Source organism: Onychostruthus taczanowskii, unplaced genomic scaffold, assembly GCF_017590055.1.
Source record: "Onychostruthus taczanowskii isolate IOZ18803 unplaced genomic scaffold, ASM1759005v1 scaffold73, whole genome shotgun sequence".
Taxonomy (NCBI): Eukaryota; Metazoa; Chordata; class Aves; order Passeriformes; family Passeridae; genus Onychostruthus; species Onychostruthus taczanowskii.
Genome location: NW_024505118.1, coordinates 936348 through 960100, shown reverse-complemented (window position 1 = coordinate 960100; position 23753 = coordinate 936348). Strand labels below are relative to the sequence as shown.

The following is a 23753-nucleotide window of genomic DNA, read 5'->3' as shown; positions in this document are numbered from 1 at the left end:
CTCCCAAATATTGACAGCCAAGGTCTTTTGTCGTGATTTACCAAATTTGACCAACTCACCTGATGGAAGAAGCCTAGTCATGGCAAACTGTCTTTCAGCCTTGACAACTTCCTATCATTATTTTAAAGTACAGTGTGAATCAATCAGTCAGTCAGAATTTTGCACATTCAGATATTTAGGAAATTAATTTCAGAGAAGACAGTAAGACCCCAGATGGGGTAACTTTATCTACTCTTAGATGGCAGAGTTTATAAACAATGCTAATTCACTTTAAGGTACTGAAAGACTCATAGTCTCCTGTACTGGTAGAGCCCTCCTCTATGTTTTCATGGGATATTATTTGGATAAAAAAATTACCTTAAGCACTTATGAATTCAAAATTATTTGCTCTTAGCAAGAACACCTTCACTATCCATTTTCCTTATTTTCATTCTTTATTTTTAAAAGAAGTGTATCAAATTATGTCTTGTACTAAAGAAAAGTGACAGAGAACTCTTCATTCATTAGGACAATTAAATAAACATTATAGAACAACTAACGTGCTCTATTAGAGACTCAAATGCCCTCTTTAAAAATTAAAAAAAAAATATTTGCAATATTTACCTGAGCCTATAATCTCCAATTTTCTTAATGTGCATTTCATAATGTTGTGCTTTCCTAGAACAAAAGCTGAAAAGAGGAACATTTTGGGCAATAACTGCATTAGCTAATCTGATATCATGGGGCTGAAATTTTTCGGCCAGGAAACAATTAACAGAGGCTTTTGGCACCACTCTTCCTCTTTCTTTCATTAAGAAATATCTGAAGACAATGTGGAAATAAAAAAATTAAGCTGATTGATGAGACAGATAAACAGCCTAACTGCAGTAGATTTCTCCAAAGCCGCTGTTAGAGTTGATCTGCTGCTACTGCTGACTCATACACAGCACCTAGCAAGAACTATTAATTTTTCTTAATGTGTATCCACTTACTAATTCCTTTAAGGAATGACTCAGGAGCTTCATGATTATTCTTTTCCTTAAAGCAATTTCAAGTCTGAGGTTTTTCAGAGACTTAATTCAGACACCTCTTAGGAGTTTTGGAGTACAGTTCAGGGGTAAGAGTGATAAACTGCAGAACTGGTATTTTTCTGATATCTGGTTGAGTATTTACACAATGCATTATGAAGCCCTACAGTCACTTTCATCAGAGCTTCATGTCCCTGAAACTCTTCTCTTCTAATGAGTTTCACAGCCCAGCTCACTACTAGCCAGATTTTTCTTAGAATGGTCAGCCAGGTGATTTGACACAAATATAGCCCATTTTATTTTCAAGGATTAACAGATTTATGTTGAGAAAGCTTAACACAGTCCATGCAATTACAAAGTTATAACAGTACCAGCAGGTTGGCTGCAAGAGCTAAATTATTATCTTTGCCACCTAACTTCCATAATTTCAGAAAATTACGTTACTACAACACCGTTGTTATGCAGCACCCTGTTCATAGGAACAGTGTTAATGACAAACAAAAGAAAATTTCACAAAGAGCAAAGTTACATAATGTCACAGAGAAAAATAAAATTTCTTTAAGCAGGCTCCAAATACACATTTATTTCTTTTTCCTGCTAATCATAGTTAAAGAAATAGGCAAGTCTGATGAAGACATTGCTGATAAAAAAGTATATATAAACAATGCCATATTACACACAGGAGGCATGGCTAAGACCATCACTGCACAATCAATGGTAACAATTTTAAGAAAACAGCAGCTAAAAATCACCAAATGATGCAATAATTCAACAATTTCAAACAGATTTCAAGACGGTAGCAGAGTGAAAATTTCTTTCACTGAACAATGAAATCTATGAAAAAAAATAGCAAGGCACAAAAGCACTCAAGCACTTGGTGGACACCTAAAAGAAGACATCTTATAGTAAACCTATTGTTCCTTCTTTTGATAAAGGCATAATGCATTTTTGTCTTATCATGGAAGTGATAGCGTTATAAAAGCCCATCAATTCAAGACTGTCTCACAGAGGTCATGATGCAGACTGCAATTTAAGTCCAGGCAGGAAGGATAAACTGTTCCCAAGGGTAGAGCATGTTGTATTACATACACAACACAAGAATGATTCATAAACCTTAAGAGGTTAGGAAGAATATCAGAAGCATGTATATTAACTGACAGATATTCTCAGATATGAGGGTGAAGAACAGGAGTTTTTTTTAACAAACACAGTGATAGGGAAATGGAAAAGTAAGATGTTACAAAATTAATTCCAAAGCAACAATTCAATCTAGATGACCTTAGTATAAGGAAAAATCTAGTAAATGCTCTGTCAAAATCAGTGTCGCATGGCCTCTGACAATATCTATTCCAGGCTAAAATAGAGTAGTAAAAACTATCACGATAAAATAAACTTTTGTCAGTGATAGTGCTTATTTATCAGTAATAAAATCTCCCGCAACAAAGATCTCAGAATTTGAAATAGAGCCGTTTCAGGACAAAAAACATCCCAAAGCACAAAGTCACTATCGATAATCTCAAAAATATTTTTCCCAGTAAGAGTACCTAATACTAAAAATTGCAGGAAAAAAATTCATAGACAACTCACATGAAACATAACTAAAAGCTACTTGTGTGCAGTACGAATTAGGTGTCAAGTCACTTTAGCAAAGTAATAATATTGAAAACTGTTTAGAAAACTCAGCTTTAATCCTACAACATGCTATGCATGTGTACACACACATGCAGAAAAAAAATGCATATAGGAAATTTTTTGTTCTTTACAAATAAAAGCTCAGGGAATTGTCCATAGAGCCTAGTTTGGATAAGAGTTTCAGCTGGTGCAAGCTCACCATTATAAACTAAGTTATCTTAGTTCACATCAGCTGAGAATCTGAAATTTTTTTTTTCTCCAACTCAACTTCAGTTTTAATGCATTTGTATTGACACATTTTGTTTTTTCAACCCAACAACTGTTCAATGAGATGCTGTGAGCTAAAGCATGAAGTGCAGCCTCTCACTGTTTAAAGTTACAGGCAGCTTTGCTTACAAATATCTGGGTTTAGCTGTTGTGCAGAGTTTGAGAAGTTACCTTTCGGACTGAAGCCAAACGATTCATCATTAGAGACTCTTCTCTATCATCATCATCATCCAAGTCCAACATGGGCATACTAAAGCTATCCATAATACTGCAGCACCTGGAATTCTCATCCCTGGGATCAAAAGGATCCACAATGATGGGCTCAGTCCCTTTGATTTCACAGCGGCAGAAAGGGCAGCCTTGGCCATCTGATTCCTACAGTAAGACAAAAATGTAGATAAATTTAAAAAAAAAAGGAACCAAAACCAGCAACAATTTTAAAAGTAGGAGTTATACCTTTTACACAGAAACATCCTCAATTGGTCTCTAAAAGCTTGTAAAGAAGGACTGGAATAAACAGGAAACAGATTAACAAATATTTAACTATAGTGCATCTTAAAATGTCTGCACATTACAGCTTTCTCCCTTCAATAGACTAAGCTTCACTTAAAAATGACTAATCAGAATGTAGCTATTATCTCTACAAAACACTAAATCAGTCTTAATATCATGGGTCAGGAAGTAACACGTTTTCTTTCAGGCATACATTTTGCTATTTCTTCAAGAGAAGGAAGGTGAGGTGTGTAGACGGAGATAATGCATTTTATTATATACTTTTTATATTAACCATAAAGTATTTCTTTTTCATTTGGTGTTAGGAAATGCAGGCAAGCTTTATGGCATGCAGCTCTTCTTGGAAAAAACATATTCAGTCTATCACAGCTGCAGCATTACCAGAATTCAGAGCACCTAAAGCTACAAACAGCTTTCTTCACATTTACATAAAAAATCAGGACTTAACTACATTTTCAATAAATTATATAAAACATGGAATTATTTTCACATATTATCAGTAACAAGAACTACTTGAATTTTAATTTTAAAGTAGTAATGTGTTCAATAATTGTCAAGCAGCCATATTCAACTTCTTTTACTTATTTCAGAACTGTATTTTTTCTCATCAGAAATAAACAAAAAGCCTTGAGATTTAGACTACTAATGAATAAAAATCAGAGAAGTCTTTCAAGCACTTATAGAAATATTCCATCAAGAAGCACAACATAGATTTGAATTATTAAAAAAACCCAAAAACAAACCTACCACCAAACAAATAAAACCACAAACAAACCCACACTCAGAAGAACCATGAAGCTTTGAGAGTTCAAGATATTTCAAAGTGAAATTAGAAATTTCACTGTGTTGTATTTGAAGTCAGGTAGACAAACAGCTAAAGAGATATTAACACCAAAATTTGTTCTAAAGAACCTACTATACTGAAATATAACCAAGCAAACACAGGTTTTTGGTTTCTCAGATGCAAAAACATTAACTTTTTTCTTGCATTATTTTTATTTTGACACTTGCCAGTCTAACTAAACTGACAGATGATTTTACAGTTTTTGGATGAGCTGCATCACAAGGTCAGATAAGCATAAATGATTGTCTCCTGAGATCACTTGCAGGATTAGCACTGGATTTTCATTTTGTATGGAAAGACACTCTTACTTTCAGCACCATAACAACTAACTAGTTAACTTTAGTACCTCAAAAAACATCTTCAAATTATATGGTCCTACTGAAGGAGCCACGGTCAAGTGAACAGAAGTCCTCCCTCACTCTATACAACTCCTTAGAGCTTAATTTTTCTATTAAAAAACCTTACCAACGAGGCACAGAGCGTTTAGTTTTCAAGGCTTTCTTGTGCCTGTGTTCTGCACTAGCAGTTGCCATTCTTTTTTTTTGAGAAGCCTTAGTAAGCAAACACATCATCAGACTCACATTCAACAGTATGACGAGATGCCTACATTAATACACACACCTGTCCATGCCCTCAGAAAGGTTATTTGGAACATTATTAACCTAACAATACAGCCTATATGCCCATATGCTTTTAGAAAACACATACTTTTCAGACAATAGATTTCTGTGGTATAAAATGACATTTTACTCCTGTTGTGTAATACAAAAAGGAAACAAGTAAACCAAGTCTCATTTGAGAGAGTGAGCCCCATAAAGGTGAACAGCTCAATCATCCTTAGTATTCTACGCAGATCGGATGCTGCTTACTCAATTTTTTTCTGCTCAGTGAAAACATCTGCATTGGATCTCTTGAGGCATGCCTAACGAGCCATTATGCTGCCAATTAAACAACCCACCAGAAGCGCACAACAGCTGATGCTGTTACAGTGTAATACCTCTTCATTGCCTCACTAATTATACAAAAGTTAAATTTGTAATGAAGTCTGAAATGTACCTGACCAATTACAGCTGATGTTCTGAAGAAATCTGGTGCATTCAAACATGTCAGTCTTCTGAGCCTAAAATGCTTTGTCATTGTCTTCCTGAATCCCTGTCCCATAGCCAGGTACTGGGGACCTCAGATTCTCAAGTCTCCAGAACCAGAACACATCACTGACCTAAGACTGCAACATGCTCCTACCACACCACAAGATACCCAACAATCAGAAGTACGAAGATTTCAGTCCTTCTGCTTAGTCTTGTGAGCTCAGCCAAAAAACAAATGAACAAGCAAACAAAACCAACAAAACTATGCACCTCAGAATTTTTCAGAATTTTTAAAGTCAATGATTTATGTCATTCAGAATGAAACTTGAAAGAATAAAGAAAGGGTACTCCTGAAATGAGAAATATTGTTCCAGCTCAGCAGCTGCTTAGTAGTGAAATAAATATACTTTTGTGGTTATGCCTCAAATGGAATTTCCTACAGATTTTTGACCTATGGCCAATTTGAAAGATTTGTGTTTGGAACATCAAACTCAAATTTCACAAAGAACACAAAACTGGAAACTGAGAGTACTTAATTTTCAAGAAACCTTTATTGCTAATGGAATTTCAAAGAATGGAATTTCCTACAGATTTTTGACCTATGGCCAATTTGAAAGATTTGTGTTTGGAACATCAAACTCAAATTTCACAAAGAACACAAAACTGGAAACTGAGAGTACTTAATTTTCAAGAAACCTTTATTGCTAATGGAAGAAAAACTCAAATATACTTCTGGTATATTGTGTTGGTTTGCCACTGAGGCTTTCTTAATTAGGTAGAAAATGTCCTAATTAGAAAAGGAAAATTATAGTATTGGAAGACATGCCACAAATATAAGAGTAAAAACACATTGATGGAGGATGAACTAATTTAAAAACACGTCCAAAATGGACTAGACTCAAGGATTCTTTTTACTCTTCTCACTACATTTGTAAGCAAAGACTGATTATTAACTGTGGAATAAAGTCCTGTCTTAGAACTGGATGAACCTTACTTCTCCCCATAAAATATAGATACGAAAGAAGGGGCAGGGATGACGCACAATTGTAAAGAGGAATGACCTCAGCTTTAGACATTACTTTTTAGGTCAACTGCCCTGAAGTAAGGGTGCCCATTCTCCCTTTTCCCACAGACTGGTGCATCCATGAACAAGATGGACAAAACACACCAACCTGGGTCACCAGGAAGCCTCTGAGTTTTTTTGGATGTTCTATAAATGCCTTTGAGAGAAGGGAGTTTCCCCTCTATTCAGTCTCTTAATCCAACAAGCATCTAAAGCCATCTAGGTGTTTCAGTGCTTTGCATGCTACAATGTGAAACTCAGGCATCCTAAAAGCTTAATTTTCCACAGTCAATTCATGACCTCTTCTAGTGAGTGAATCCTTCTCTCACCAAAGACATCCCTTCTCCTTATAAAATGCTGTCTATGCAGTTATCCATTCCCAGCAGCTTTGTGTCCTCTGTGCCTTTTAAATACATCATGAAGTGACCTAAGTGACTGAATTGGCACCAAATACCCAGCTTGTACTGAGTAGGTGCTGGACTCAGGAAGTAGCTTCCACTCAGCAGCAGTCAGGAAACGGCCTTGGCAAGACTACGAGTCCAGACTGTAAAGACTCCTGGAGCTTTATTTTCACAGATTTCTGGTTTGAAAAAGAGGATGCTTATAATTTTAAATATATACATCCTTGCACCTGGAAAAGTAAACATATACCCACATTGTAAATGCAAAAGTAACAAAAATCTATCCCCTTCCCCACCAACTAAACTATGACAGTACCTGCCATGCTGTAAGACAAGAAGTGCACATAAGGTGTCCACAAGGCTCTATCTTCACATCCTTGTCATTCTCTGCACAGATTTTACACAGCTGAAATGTGGAACCCATTTCACAGTACAATTCATACTGCTCCTGTAACAAAAGAAGGTCAAGCAATTATTTTTTTCCAATGATTTGTTCACAAAGAATATTCTTCTCCAAATGCCCTGTTTTCGAATCTGCTTTACTTATTAATCAAGAAAACTCTTGCTACTGATCTGTCTAAAAGCCACACTAACGTCACTGAAACAGCTTACATTTTTGCTTCTTCCAAACTGTGATATACTACAATACATACCAAAAAGTGTTAAAAATATCTGTGCCTATTAGATTTTGTACAGACTTGTTACATGTAACTGCAATGCAAGGCACAAATCCTACTTTTCTTTGGTTGCAGATAAAAGGAAGAAAATGAAGACATTAAGTGAAAAATGGGAACAAAACTGGGATTTTAATTTCTAGGTATGAATTTAGGACTAAGAAGATTATTGGATTGAAAATTGCCAAGCAAGAGGGCTTTTTTACCTACAGCAAGGATGTTGTATAGCAGTATGCTAAAGTACACAATCCTCGTAAAGGAAGTATGGAAGAACACCCTTCAGGAAACTTGGCAACAGTCATGCACAAATTACTCAGTGCTTTGCATCCTTACAAGACTGACAGGAAGGTAGAACACCACTATTTGAAGGAACAAATAATAGACAAAACTCAAGTTCAGAACAGCTTTCTAGAAATAGTTATTGTTGGGTAACTGACAGTTAAATGCATTTGAATCGAAATAAGCTTTTTTAGCCTTGAAAAACCAAATTTTGAAAGCCTAAAGTAAGTATAATCCAGATTATGGGAAAAAAAGCAGCTACTGCTAAGTGAAGTGAGGGGACACGAGGCTAAGAAAAAGAGAAAACAAAAAGAGAGAGCTTGTATCTGCAGCTGTAGTCAGTGTACTAAAGATGTTTATGGTGGAGCTCTAGCAACGAATCCATCTGCATGAATCTAGCCCTGCAGCCACTTTCATACCATCTTTTCAGCATTTAAGGAGGTATACTGACAACTTTAAACCTCTTCAGTTATATATTATTTAAGGCAGACTCACATAATTCAGACTCTGTTGAACTACCATCAGAATTAGCTAATAATGTCCCATCACTACATGTGCAGAAATAACTTGATTCATTCAATGGATTCAAAATAAAATATTATTGGCTTGTGAAGAACAAGGTAGTCATTGACCATGTGTTACTTCTTCTTTTTTTGAGAAAAAGTGAAGATATGGGCTGGAGCATTGCTCTACACAACACAAATACCAGATAAATCTCCATTACTCTTTTATTATTATCTTAAGACTGGAGGGAAAAGATGGAAGTCAGAGAAGTAGAAGTATTCAGGTTGTCTTCAGGTAATTGTTTTTAGGAATTCTCTTACAAAACAGATATATTTGTAATGGTATTTGTGATAATAACATAGATAGTAAAGAATACTTTTCTAAAACACTTCTGGAGTGGAATGCACTCAGAAGTACAGAAGATTCAGCATGTCAGCCAGTTTGATTTGAACAAACAGAAGACCATCTGGAACAGCAGTGCTTGTCTGATGTCTTTCTTTGAACATATCCTCAAGTCTTCCAGATGTTTTAATCAGGAAAAATGTTCTACACACTATTCCTTAATCTAATATTAATTTCAGCCCCTTTTTTAATCAAGCATCTGTCTTGGGGTGGTTACTTCCTACTACTTGACTATCAAATATCTGCAAAATTAATCACATCATCACCTAACAAGACTAAAAACACAACTACATATTCTAATTTTCTCTGCAATGTGACTCTGTTTAGGCATTTACCTACTTCTGCTGCTTTCCCTGCACTCTTTCAATCTGCACCATAGGCAAAGAAGAAAGGAGAAAATACCTGGAACGGGTATTTTTGTGATATATGAACTTTTCCTGCTGGACTTGCCAACCAACTATACCATTATTATTCAGGCTTCAAAACTATTATTAGATCCTCATTTTCTGTAATCGCCTTTGTTATTAGCATGGAAAAAACAAGCTACATAAATCTATTACATAAACATCAGAAAAACCTTTAGTAGCTGTTTGAAACACTTCTCACTTAGAAAAGGCTCACAATAAACAAAACATTCCAAGACATACCATCTGCACCACCATCCACTGTACACTTTAAAGGATTATTATTATCCTGTTCCTCACCTAAGCCCTTTTATCAACAGCATATTTTCTCTCTTATGAACTTATTACTCACATTTTAGTCAAAGCTTATTATTACTGCTAGGTGAGATACTAAGGGAAGTGAAAATTATAAAGTAACTCAAAACTCTGCCAACATACCTGTGTGACTTTTATGTGATCATGTGGTGTGGGTTCACATAATCCTGTCAAATCAGGATTGTAACTTCGTCCATCTGGGAACAGATAGCTGCATCACAAGAAGACTGTTACAAATGTGTACATTTCTTGAGCTTTATTAGCTAAATCATACTTAAAAAATTTCAAGGGGCCAGAATAAGTTACAGTAGACATTAACTAAAATAAATCATCTTTCCTCAGCCATCTATTTTATCTTTTGAGTGCAACTGAACTGCTACATATTCATCTTGACACATGCTCAAGCATATTTATAAAAGCAGAGGATTTTGACATCACTTGGATAGCTACCACTACTATGCATCTGAGCTTTGATTAGCAGATAACCTCCTAGGGGTAGCCCAAAAGAGTATTATTTCAGATCTTTGTTTCTCAGCGAATTCTTACTTCCTAGTGATTGCCCACTGGGAGCATCATGCTCGGGGCTCATTAGACTATTTCAAGTAAAGCTGCAGAAAAGAAGGTAACACATTTGTGTGTACCTGTATTATGATATATATATATACAATATTATATATGCCACAATACTATATATGTCCATATCTGTGTATATTATGACAAGAATCTACACTGAGAACTTCTGATGCACACTGGACATTACGCAAGAACCAATGGGAACATTTCAATTGTGTGGGAAATTAACAATAGGTTAAATGATATTACAGCAACCCTAAGATGTTCTATATTCAGGTTTATGTTACCTGTAACTCAGAAACAGTTTCTTAAAGGTCATATATTTTTAAGTCACATAATGAAAAAGTCATGAGGTACAAAAATATCACTCTGCATAAAATATTCTCGGCTCCAGTTTTTGTTTGCTCAGTTTTTGCCAGAGAGAAACACTATCAATACAAGTGTGTTTTATTACAGGTATGAAAAAATACTGGACTGTGTAGGACTGAGAAAATTATGAGACTGCAAAAGATTTATCAATCTTTTTTTTCTTTTGAGGATTGATCAATTGCCTTTCCTTTTTCTTTCACATTATATATATTTATATTGGGTATACCAAAACATGTATCCCAGTGAAAAGAGTCTGACTCCAAATATTTTTCTGTTACTTCAGCCAACCTAGCAAAAATATACTACTTCTCCCTATAAACTTACATTCTCTAATAATTATAAATCTTTTCAGTAAACTATTAGAATGTGGAAAATGTTCTGGCTGCACAATATATAAAAAAGCAATTACATAGCTTTGAAATCATTGTCCACAGTCGGACACATTAATAACTGGAAGTAGTAATTGTTCAATAAGCTTAAGTGCATTTGGGACTCCTGGGGGGCTGTGGGGGGAAGGAGGGATCAATGCAATAGCTGTCTAATTTTATTTTCTCAAGGAATTAATTTGCTATGAGATATGACTTTGGTTAACTTTCAGTTACCCTGGTTAGTGGAATTAACTAGAAGCAAGTGTTTTTTAAATGAATTAAATAAATGGTCCTTAAACTCTGAAAGAATGCTAACTACCATATGCAGTTCCTCTGTTTTAAACATCTTTAACTACCCTTATAAGCATATAGGGAACAAGGAAATGAGGATTTCATAGCCATGGTAGCTGTTAGAATTAGTACTTACAATCCTTCCCGGCTGCCATCGATCAAAGCTTGAAACAGAGGCTTATTGTGAGGTATGGTCTGCAGTATGTTCCCATCTCCAGTCACATAGCCAATGGCCCACTGGCCTAGGCGAGTGCAACTCAGTCTGAAAATGTAGCTTGATAAAAACAGGATGAATGAAAAGTCAGTGTAATTCAGAGTTCAGCAAAAGAAGTGAAGAGAGCAGTTATGGCCTCTGGTTCAGACATTGAATTAGGTCCCTGAACATTTGGGTAAGATTCCCAATTCTGCCATGTTCTTTGTAGAATTTTAAATAAACTTGTCTCTTCTACACTGTCAGTTTCTCATGGGCAGAAATAAAGTAAGAGTAGCTGCCTACCCCCTGCTTTTCATCTGCTTCTATTTTAGTTCTCAGAGTGAAAGCTGCACAATCACTCTGAGCAGTTTCACTCAGACATGTCCATAAACCTCTTCAAGAAGATTGTATGATATGATCCAGTCTCCATAGCTACAACACACACCTTTTGTGCATGTGCAGGCCAATCACCTGAACAAGTGGAAGGCAAAATATAAAGCCTCTTTAGGATTTATACAGAAACAGGAAAGATGAATGATAAAACCTGCTCTACTAGAAAATGGTAATTTTATGTGAGCCTGTGGAGGTGAACAAAGGAAATACTACTTCTGTTTCAGAAAAACCGAATATTAACTACACAATTGGACTTAGATTTAAATACTTCTCTGTGTTACAGGTGGTAGCTGAGAGTATACATAATGTAGACAGAGAGCACAATCAGAAGGCACGGAAGATAAAAGCAACAGAATTGGGCATGTATAGAGCTTCATACTAAAAACTCTACCCCCTTTCATGTCAGGCACCATTTCACATGCAAAAACCTCACTGAGAAAAGCATCTCACAGTGAAAGACCACAAACTCAATTCTGTATTATAGAGCAGCTTTTCTTAATTACACATCAGTATTTTATTTCGTTCCAAACTAATATGAGAAATCTAAGCCTCTCTGAAGTTTGACAGAGCTCTTACAACCTTCAGTAGGGCCCACATTACACTGAAGTACTAACTATTCATCTGAACAGAATCTTGTAATTTGCAGGATGTTTTAGTCAGATTAAAGAAGAAATTTCACTTCGTATCCCCTCTTTTCCATTCCAGCATTTCACCTAAGCAACTCAGAAAGTAATTTTCTGATATGCACTAGAAAGCTACCTTAAAACCAACTGTCTATTCACAAGGAACATAAAAGCTACATGGGATAATTTCTCTATCTCAACATCAGGATCAATAACAGAGAAAATACTAAATGTGTCAAATGCTCTCAAAATCAACTTATTTGACTTATGTAGTAGTGTCCATGAATATCAAGCTAAAAATCAGCAGTTTTCTGTTGGAACCACAAGATTTTTGTATGTATGGACTTGATTACTAAGGTAACTTAAGATACGGTATAGTATTTGCTAAAAATTGAAAGAAACCAAGTACAAAATATGGGTATCAGTGTTGGCAGACTTCACTAATAAGTTTCAAAGCAATGCACTTTAACTATGTGCTTCTGCAGAAGTTTCAACAAGGAGAATTAGGGAAAAAGCTTCATAATTGTAAGATAAAACTAGTAAAATAAATTGTAAGTAGTATAGGATGAAATCTATTATTGATTTTATTTTTCTCCCAAGTGAAATAGAAAACCCAGGACAACAGTGACATAGTGGTAAAAGCTCAGTTTAACTAATTTACTATGCACAGAACCATATCAGAAGTATTTAAAAATTCTACATGTCATGATCTTTAATCTGATTGCTTTTCTAGGTGAAGAGTTTATGATACAGAATGATACAGGCAAAGGAAAAGAATGACATGAAACACAAAAGTAACATAAAAGCACAGATTAAATTGATAGCCTCAATGTTACCATGAAAGATGTTAAGATGATTTTTGTTTTACTATTAAGTAAAAATTCAATGTAAATTTTGAAAATCAAATTATATTTTGAAACATGCTTTTCAAGAACGCATTGCTGGTTTTACCTGATTCAGAAGAAGAAAGAAAAAGCAATTTATTTTCAATTTCTTTCTGTGTATTTTTACATATTTAGACTTCAGTGTGCTAATACGATATTTTGATAGTTTTTGCTTCACTTCTTCAGTGCTGCAGTGAGTGTTAAATAAAATGCAAAAATATGCAAAATAGAAGTATGAACCTAGCATAATTATGTAGGCTCTAAGACAGCAAGTTTATTTGGAAAGCAATACACAATGAAACCTCTCACCTCCCAGGTTTAGTGCTGTATTTCTGCAGCCTTGCTTTCACTTCATCATACGTCAGGAATGCCATATATCCAGGATGTGTCACAGCTAAGAAGTTCCAATTCCTTAAGATTGAGCCCCAAGGCTACAAAAAGAAGACAAACAAGTAAAGAGACTAAGCCAGATAGTTCTGTATTTCTAATAAAACTCAAGTCTGTGTGCTAGAAACACCCGAAGTGTTTTAGCTTCAGCTGAAAAATGCACACTTTTGCTTTAGGTCTGAATGCTACAAAGGACTGTCTTATGCACCCAACTTCGCTACAACTGCTCCTTCAAAAGAATTATTCCAAGAACACCAAGCACAACTTTTTGGATAGAGATTTTGAAGACCCTGAATTTAAGAGACCTTCTATTCATAGCTACATAAAATATTAAACATCATATTTAGTTAGAATCTGGAAAGTATGACTCCATGATGGTTTCATAAAAACACAATTAAGCCTGAGATGTTTTGAAGAACTTTGATAGTTATGATAAGTAACACTAGCAAATGAATCACAATAAAGCTGCTAATTTGAGCTGTCATTCCCTTTTTTATTCTCTGCTTCTTAATTTCTTCAGTCACCATAATGGCATTAAAGCCAGAAAACAGAACAAATACTGATACTTCACCTAAGTATTTGCTAACCTCAATAGCAAATGCTTCAGAAAACTCAGTGAAACATGTCTGATATGCTATCACTTCAAAGAATATGGAATAGTCCATTACTGTAAATGAGGAATGATTTTTTTAAAGTAGTGGATTAATACAGATATATAAATGTCCATTGCCAACATTTGGAAGGCAATAAACTGACACTGAATGGTGTGCAGATTTTTAATCTATTTCTAAGAAGATCAAGGCACATGAAGTTAAGTGACATAAGACAAGAGGCTTGTGTTATTACGTGCCCTACAAATTCCCTTTAAAAGAACTTCTGAGGGCTAATCAGGCAGAGATGAAATGCCAGTGTGACATGCTTGAGCAGATTATCCTAACAGTTCTGCTTGGGAGTGTTACATTTCCCAGGCAAACCCTAGCCACCACCTAAACACAGATGAATACCTATTTATTTTAAAATTAATACCTCATCAAGTTGTACACATGGAATAGAAAACAGGTTTCAGCACAGAGGCTATAAGATACATTAAGTGTTTAAATTTCTCCAAAAGCAAGGAGGAAACAAAAAAAAAAAAACCCAGTCCTAGATTCAACACTGCATCCTGCCAACTCCTTCAACAACTTCAACAAGGCCAAGTGCAAGGTCCTGCATGGGGATTGGGCAATCTCAAGCACAAGTACAGGCTGAGTGAAGAATGGATTGAGAGCAGCCCTGATGAGCAGGATTTGGGTATGCTGCTGAATGAGAGGCTGGACACAACCCAGCAAGGTGAACTCCCAGCTCAGAAAGCCAAGTGTGTCCTGGGCTGCACCCAAAGCAGTGTGGCCCGCAGGGCAAGGGAGGGAATTCTCCATCTCCTCAATTCCCATGAGACCCCCCTAAACAACTGCATCCAGCTCTTCAGCCCTCAGCACAGGAAGGATATGGAGCTGCTGGAGCAAGTCCAGAGGAGGGACAGCAGGATGATCAGGTGGATGGAGCACCTCTCCTATAAAGACAGGCTGAGAGAGTTGGGATTATTCAGCCTGGAGAAGAGAAGGCTCTGGGGAAACCTGGAGCAGCATGCCAGTACCTAAAGGGGTCTACAGGAGAGCTGGAGTAGTACTTCACAAGGGCTTGGAGTGATACGACAAAGGAAAATGGCTTTGAACTGAAAGTCTGTAAGTTTAGACTGGATATTTGGAAGCAATTCTTCAGTCCAAGTGTAATGAAGACACTGCAACAGGTTGCCCAGGGAAGCTGATCTACAACATTTCTGTTGATGCCCCATCCCTGAAAGTGTTCAGGTTGGATGGAGCTCTGAGCAACCTGGTCTAGTGGAAGTGAGGTTGGAATGAGATAATCTTTAGGGTCTCTTCCAAACCATTCAAAGGTAAGAACCCATGGCTTGCCTTGTGTACAGAGTCTTACCAGAGCAGAAGTGCTGAATGGGACAAGATTTCCTCCCTTTCTCTTCAGTGGAAGCATTTTCACACCAAAGGACATATTAACAGTAATAGACTGAAATTCCTGTAGAGCATCCAGATATTCTGCTGTGCTAAGCTTCTCTCTGGTCAGGGAACACAGCACTTAAAGCTGTGCATACATACAGTGGGGAGGCAGGGGGAGCAACTTCACTTTCACAGGATCTCCATAAAGCTGAGTTGTACTTTCTTCTGTGAATAAACACCATTACAAATGCAGCTTTTCTGTAACATAACCCACAGTTGGCAAAACAGTATTTTGATTACTTAATTGGGATTTTCTCTCCGTGGGTGTATGCACACATAGTTACAGAAGCTGTTTAAAAACTAGAGAAGTAAAATGTAACCTCTTGGGAGAAGTTCTCAGACCAAGTTCAGTGCAAGTTCAGTTCAACTGTTACACAGCTTTTGCACCTAATCTGTTTGGCAAAACATATCTCTCTGATTCTTTGCTGAATTAAAAGTTAACCCTTACCAGTCATCTCTCTTTACATGTATCAATACTGCTAATTCTCTTCTTCTAGCAAAAGGCACAGTAATGAATCAAACCAGCAGTGGCCTCACAAAGAAAATAAGTGACCAATATTTCTGGTTCAATTAAAAAGAGATTACTGACACAATTAACATTTGCAACTGTGACAATGTTTTGACTCAGAATGGAGAAGAGATAATCAAAATCAAAACCCTATATACTAAAATCATCAATCCCCTCCTGCCAGATTTTACTATTAACTTCATAATGGCACCCTTTCCCATAACAAAAAACTGGGACATCTAAGGAACAATTAGCACAGGACAATGTGGAAAACAGAAGAAACATCAACCCCGGGTTTGATGTAAAGTTGATATTTTGAATATATCTCCATCAGGCTAAAGAATAATGATATATTCTTATAGGTTGGAAAAACACCTTAAATATCATTAAGTACAATTGTTAACCCAGTACTGCCAAGTCCCCCACTAAATCATGTTCCTAAATGCTTGATAATACTTTCAGTGAAAACAGTTCTCCTAATGTCCAGTCTAAACCTTCTCTAGTGCAACTTGTGGTTCCGTAATAGTTTACCACTGTACACCGTAAAGAAAATAAATTATCAAATAAATGGGTGTATATCTCAATGGTTTCTATATACAAAAGAAGTATCCAAAGTGATAAATTTCAGAAACAGTATATCTAATATGTATGCAAACCAGTACAGTCTTCTATATTAACTAAAATACCTAAAGTATGTTCTGTAGAAGAGACATGAGGATAAAATAGACACATAACATAGATGAAAACTTATTTCAGATAAATAGTAATACAATTAAGGCTATTCCCAAATATAGTTCCTTGTTGTAAATAAGCATTAATTGCAAAACTATGTTCATAAAGAAAAGAGTTAGGCCTACATTTAGCCTAAAAGAAAGTAATATGTAACTGTCCTTATGAGTCTGCAGGAACAGATCATATATGTAGATAAAAATGTACTACAAAAAACACAACTAAAACTCTTGATTTATCAGGAGGTCTACATTTCTAGGAATGTATTTAAAAATAAAGTAAGCAGCAAACAGCTATTATAGTAACACTAGATGTGTGCAGAAATGAAGGAGGTGTTGCTGGATGCTTTCAGTTTTTCAGATGTGTGTGTTGCTGCCTCAAACACCTCTGAAGGACTAAAAGAAATGCACAATTTATTTCTAAATTGCAATGTTTTAGTTCTTTCAGTATTTTAAAAAAATCTCTTTCCTTGCCTCAGGGCACTAAGCATCTCCAATTCACACAAGTATCTATAATTTTCAAATCTTACCTGAAATAATCTAGTGAAGATATCAAATTCAAAAATTGAAATGTAGTCATTGCAGGTCAAGTCAATAGTGGATTTAAGAGCCATTGCTTCCAAACCAGAGCTAATCTGATGAACTTCATGAAGGCACTGCCTGAACACCTTCCATGGCACTATAGTTCTGTTAAACAGATAGAAAGAATAAATTCAATGAAATAACATATTTCAGACTTGACATCTCATTTAGACATCAAAACTGAACTTTTAAAGGAGTGAACTGTAACATTAATTTGGTTTCTCTGCAGAGGGAAAAAAACCCTTACAAATTAAGTTTTCTGAAAGCAGCCTAAGTAAATACAAGAATGGCTTACCTTCCTTTAAACACAGCTGAAGTGTCATTTATTTCACAATGATAAATATTCAAGCTTCCTTAGGAGCACAACTAAAAGAACGGTGCAGAAACGAAAATACCCTAGCAAGCAGGTGTTGCAAACAATCTCACATCCTTTCAGAGATAATGTAAAGGACCTGTTCTATGCTTGTAAAAGAACTCCTTTCTTCACAGCCTCCCTTCCCAGAATAAGTAACAATTTAACATCTACAATTATGTGATTTTTGCTATAGCTAAAGCTCTTGAACAGTGGTCAAGTAATGTGACAGCAATCAACCAGATACCACTAAGAGTGGTCCAAGCCCTGTCATAAGCCATGACAGTTACATTAACTTTAATAGACAGGAAATTAGAATTGTCCTTTCTAACACAGAAAGCCATGTTCGGTCAGATTCAGTTTCTATTCGCACAGTTGAAGATAATGCAGGTTAGTTATCTTACCAAACGAGTACTTGTATTTGGAAACTGGCATGAGGTTGATCACTTGAATGTGCTTCATCTTATCACTCTCTACAAGAGCAATTTTTCTTGTGTCATTAGGCTCAAATCAAAATTTTGCCAAGCCTTAACACTTCTTTAAAATGTTCTGCCACACACTGAGATCAGGTTACATGACATTTTAAAAACATTTTAATTAACCAAAATATAACCAATGCATAATTATTCAGGACAAGATCTCCCACGTTCACAGTAATATTAAATTAATAACTGCTAAATCAACAAAAGACACAGATCTCACAAACTCAGTAATATTTCCTGTAAATTTTATTAGTTCCAACTGCCTTATCTCTTCTAAGTTTTTTCTCATGCAGAAATATAAATTACTTAATATGATGGGGAGGAATCAACTGTATTAAGTTTGCCCTGTGCAACAAATACTATGCAGTTATCCTAAATTAAAACAAGCAGTAATTTGAAGTACAACTAAAGATACACTCCTGTATTTCTATTCCATAAGATATTCACTGCATTTCTAAGTGCAATGAAATCCACTTGTTACATGCAGGCTTGTATTGAGAAAGTCATAAATGACAAAATGGGAAGTTTAATAGATCTCAGCAGAGACTTTCATCTGTGTATGAAAAACAGGAAACCACAAAGAGCTGAAGAGAGATACCACATCAGATGCCATTTATGAAAGAATGCAGATCAAATTTTCATTAGGGTATAGAGAGAATAAAACATTGCATTACATTCAGGCAAAAAAAAAAAAAAATAGAAAAATCTGTGCTTTTGTGGTGATAAAGTTGTCTTAGTTCAAGCACCTACTGCTTATTTAGCACCTGTAACCATGGCACCAAAATGTTTTATGATTCTCTTTATAAACTACCCTAAGTGGTTACAGCACTGGGATCATGCTGACATGGGGTTAGAAAAGTTTCAGGGTTGACTGTGGGTTTTGTGAGTTTTTTGTTTGGGTTTTCTTTGCAGGGGAGGTATTAATTTTATTGCTTTGAGTTTTTTTAAAGGTTTAGACAATAACCCTAAAACAAAAAAAACAATAGAGCATTTATCAGATATGATCACAGACATACTACACCTTAACAACTGGTTTTTCATGCCTTGCACAAGACCGCTTCCTAGATGCAATTAATAAGTAGGATCTTTGGCTGTCTATTCACTAACACCCTGCACCGCCAAAACTCCATTAGCAACACAAAAAACTAGTCTTCAGAAGAGTATGTTTTTAGGGCTCTGTTGGCTAGTACTTTGGCTAAGACAGTAAACAGATGTTGGAAAATGAGTGATTAGCTAATGAAATAACATCTAAAGTTATTTTTTGGGATTTCTCCAAGAACAAGTGCTTGGAATAGTAGTGGCCCAAATTTAAAATGCACTAAATTCAGCAGTTTTTTTTTTCTCTGCAGTTTTGTGGGATAGGTCTTTTATCTTCTGTTTTCTTTAAATAAAGGTGTGAATTAGTTGCTGAAACCTGTTAACTCCTATTTCTCAGCAGCTATTTTATAGAGTTATCCTTCCTAAATACTTTGAACCAGCACCAAGGATTATTTCTCCCAGTGTCTCTCTCCAGTTTACTCACACATATGCTGAGCTCTTTGAGACCTTGCAGACAGCACACACCCACTAAATGCAGGTGTTGCTGAGTCTTCACAAGGTGAAGGTTTCTGCAGTGTTCTCCCCTCCTGCTCCTACATCACTGAAACCCGGTGACCTTTCAGGCACCCTGAGAAACATGTCCTCTGGCAGAGATCTGGGAGGGGTCACAAGCATGAAAGAAGCTTTCAGAGATGGCTGGCAAGTTGAATTTCTGTTTGAATTAACATTTCACTGCTCTGGCTTTCTTGTGTTTTAGGGGATACACAGCCTTTGAAGGCACCTGTTCATGACTCAAGTCTAAAGAGTTATTTTAATTTGGGTTTTGGTTGGTGGCAGAGGCAGTGGAAGGGGAAAGAGAACAGGGCCAAGGTTGAGATTGGGACTGTCCTAGTTGATAACAAGTTTAGATTGTCATTTAAATAGATACATATGTTTACATGCATAAAACACCTGTCCTTATAGGAAGAAAAAAAATAAAATCCTGTTTGCAATGGAACCACTGCCTGCCACATTCAGCTCCTGAAGCACAGAAGGCATCTCCTATAAATATTTTCAGGGATCTTTGTAATATTTGTTGCATCATGTCCTAATGATACCTTGCACTAGAGGCTGGCAGATATTCTCCACATGCCTCATGCTATTAGGCTGAACCTGTGGACACTTGTCTAGGAGATGAGTCAGTCAGCTCTGCCTCAGCTCATCAGAAAGATGTGATTTGATATCCTGGTAACATTAGTTGTCTACAGAATTAGGCTGAGGAAGTGCAGGTCGCAGTATTTCAGGTATTTAACTGTAGTTACATAAGCTATCCCTTGTAGAAGAAGTGCCCATGACTGACTCCAGCTGAGACAATATTCTGGGGGGTCTCTCACAGGAGAAATGGTACGAAACAGTGACTGTTCTTCCCTCAAAGGTTTGATGCCCAAATTTCACAGCACTACTGCATATGCACACATTACAAACAGATATACCCAGAGCTTTGGCAACAACTTCTCTTTTTATAATACAATTAGAGGAAAAGGAAAATCAGACCAAATTCCATATACATACTGCTACTGTGCTCCATGTCAATTTATTGCAACCCTCTATCAGTTCAAAAATCTTCAGAGATAATATTAGAAGGAAACATGAAGAAAGCTACAGTGTACATGACGTACAGCAGTAAGAGAATAGAAGGACCTTTTACAAGGAAATCCAAATCTCTACCTGCCAATCATTTGGACAACATGTCCTTGTACCACCTTTCCTCATCATTAGAGTAGAAGCAAGCCCATGCCAATTCAAGGAATGAAAACAAAATAAAACAAATGATCCTGAAAAATATTTCTTTAAGAGGTTTTCTGTGCATCTCTGAAGCCAACAAAACTATCTGGATCTTGGTATTTACCCTGGGATTGTTTTCTTAAAGAGTCCTGTCAAAAACCCTAAAATAAGCCATTTCTCCTTTCAAAAACACTAAAATAAGCCATTTCTCCACAGGCCTCTCTAAATGACATTACTTCTTTCCCTTTCTTCTGCAATAGTACATCTAGCTAGTATATTTGAAAAACTATGAATTCTAAAGTGTTCTAACTGAAACACCAGATTTTAAAAACACTGTTATATAGGATGGTATCTATTTACTATTGTTGGCACCCACCAAAGCAAAGTATGACTCTATAATCTCAAACACAGTGCTTTAAACACCACCCACACAACTTCCACATGCTTAAAGGAAAAGGATTAGTGTCTAGCATGTGATTTTCAAGCAATTTAGCACAGGAATTTAGGTCTTCACTCCTGCCCTGATCATGTGTACATGGGATTTTCTTAAACTCCCCAAGTGTTGTTACATTATTAAAAAGCAAAAGACATTAAAATAAACCTGGAGATGAAGCATATATTTCCCGAGCGTGAAGAGTACAGCACTTGTGTAAAACTGCAGAAATACAGCTATCCTGGAATGTCAAGTGACACTGCTTCCATTTGAGCCAGAGCAGACCACAAGAATGTCTAGGGAAGTAAACATTTACCTGTATAACTTACACTTACAGTGAACATTTTTGTCTGTAAGCAACTCTCTCAAATGTTGCCAAAAAACACACCATGAAAAGGCCATTACTGTTTCCAGAGCAATCTCAAAAATATTCAAGCAAATACTGACCCAGATAGAAAGAACATTCTTTGTAAGTCTGAAGTGAGCTATGTGGATTTTGACTTATCACCACTGAAAAGAGCATTTTCTTAAGACTGCTGCTTCAGTTTTCAGTGATAGGCCACGTTTCCACTGCTTCTGAACTGCAAAGCAAATAATTGGCACACAGAAGGCTTGAGAAGTTCAGTCCTAAGGGTAAAAAGGAATTCTGCCATTTCATGCCAGTACAATTGCTAAATAGTGACATCATTCCAAACAAATACAGATTAATTTAATGAGAACAGAGAAGGTAAAGGAGAGAAAATCAACCTTATGAAATGGAGAAAATATACCACCAAAAAAAAGCCACTTCCAAAGCTGTGTAACAACATTGCTAGAGAGACAGCAAGTTCCTTAAGACATGTAGGAACTCTATTTCCCCAAGTGTCCCCAAATGAAACACTTCTCTATATTTTCCATTCTGATCTCTAACCACAAATCCAAAGCACGCTCATGCTTTTGCACATCCTTTTGTACTTAAACCATTGCCTCTCCTGCCTATCCATGGAGAATGTCTCACAATCTCGTGTGCCAAGGATCAGAACTTTCTGTCTTTTGTACCTGCCATTTAACCTTATTCTTAGTTTCCCAGAACAGCTGTGAGGACTGCTCTTTTTCATCCTCTAATCTTGTCTTGCAACTTTCTACTGATTTGCTCTTCTTTATAACATTACCTGTTGTCTTAATCAAACTTTTTCATCTTGCATTTGTAAGAAAGAGGTCTAGAGAGATTCCTGTCTCCAGAGCACCCAGACAGTGCCTTCTGTCTCTAGCTCAAGTTTAAACAAGTTTATCAGTAAGCCTGTGCTACTGATCAGCCAAGGAAGGAAGGACCCTCCAAAAGCCCTGTTTCTGTTCCTCTCCTCTTCTTTAAAAGTTCATGTTGCTAGAACACCTATCTTGACAGTGATGAAGGTGATGGCATTTGGATCACTGCCTCTTCTGCTTTCATCTCTGTCTTTGGCTTCCCTTTACACTTCAGTTCATACTCAGAGTTGAAGCTCTTTGGGCCATGACCAACTCTTCAGTCTGTGTTTTTACACTGTTTAGGCAGTAATGGGGCTCTTGGGCACTATCAGCAGCAAGAACAGAAAATCAAGTAATAAATTAAGGGGATTAACAAGGTATGAAAACTTAGATTATCTGAGGTCTCTTGAACTTGAAAACATTTAACTGTCAGATAAGTTGTACTTTGTGGTCTGCCTGTTTTACTGCTTCTTCTGTGAACCCAAACCACTGAGGCTGTGTCTGCTCTATCCTGAGCCAAAAAGCACTGACCACAGCAGAACCACAGCTACCCAAAGTTTAGAATATCAATTTGAAATGCACTATTTAACTGCTATAGAGAAATCAATAACGACATTTTTTTCATAAATTCCAATAAAAAATAAATACATTTCAGGCCTCATCTGGAAAAAAGTACAGGAACATTAAAATAGTAATGTCTTTGATCCTAACAGTGAAAGAATTTCTATTTCCTCAGCAACTAAAAGGTGGGAATTCAATTTACCTGAAAACTGTAACAAAAATGCTTTAACATTTTAAAAGTGCCACAATAAAGAATAAAAAGCTTAAAAGTTAAATAAATGGGAGAACTATGGAAAAAATTAAAATCTAAGAATATTGACATTTTTCTGCTGATTCATTCTGCAATGTGAAGACAGCCACAAATCACAAATTTGTGTAACAAATTTTAATAGTTACCAAGCCCTGCATGACTTCTGTAGTTCTCAAATTCAGAAGCTGAAAGATGTGTTAGGTCACCTTGCCTACTCTCCTTCTCAGTTCAGGATTGATCCCTGTGGCATTTTGCACATTTCTACTCAGGGAAAAAAACCCAAAAAAACCAGTGGAAGATGTAAGG

General features: G+C 36.3%; 1 protein-coding gene across 5 annotated transcripts in view; it reads right to left on the bottom strand.

The window, feature by feature from the left end:
• CBLB (Cbl proto-oncogene B) overlaps positions 1-23753 on the bottom strand; it is a 128495-nt gene that overhangs the window by 32386 nt on the left and 72356 nt on the right. For all 5 annotated transcript variants that reach the window (XM_041422450.1, XM_041422453.1, XM_041422452.1 and 2 more), the window contains exons 5-10: positions 17292-17448; positions 13397-13518; positions 11131-11268; positions 9517-9604; positions 7132-7263; positions 3078-3281 (exon numbers count right to left, since the gene is read on the bottom strand). In XM_041422450.1, the coding sequence (XP_041278384.1) occupies positions 3078-3281; positions 7132-7263; positions 9517-9604; positions 11131-11268; positions 13397-13518; positions 17292-17448 (841 nt within the window). The remainder of the gene's footprint in view (positions 1-3077; positions 3282-7131; positions 7264-9516; positions 9605-11130; positions 11269-13396; positions 13519-17291; positions 17449-23753) is intronic.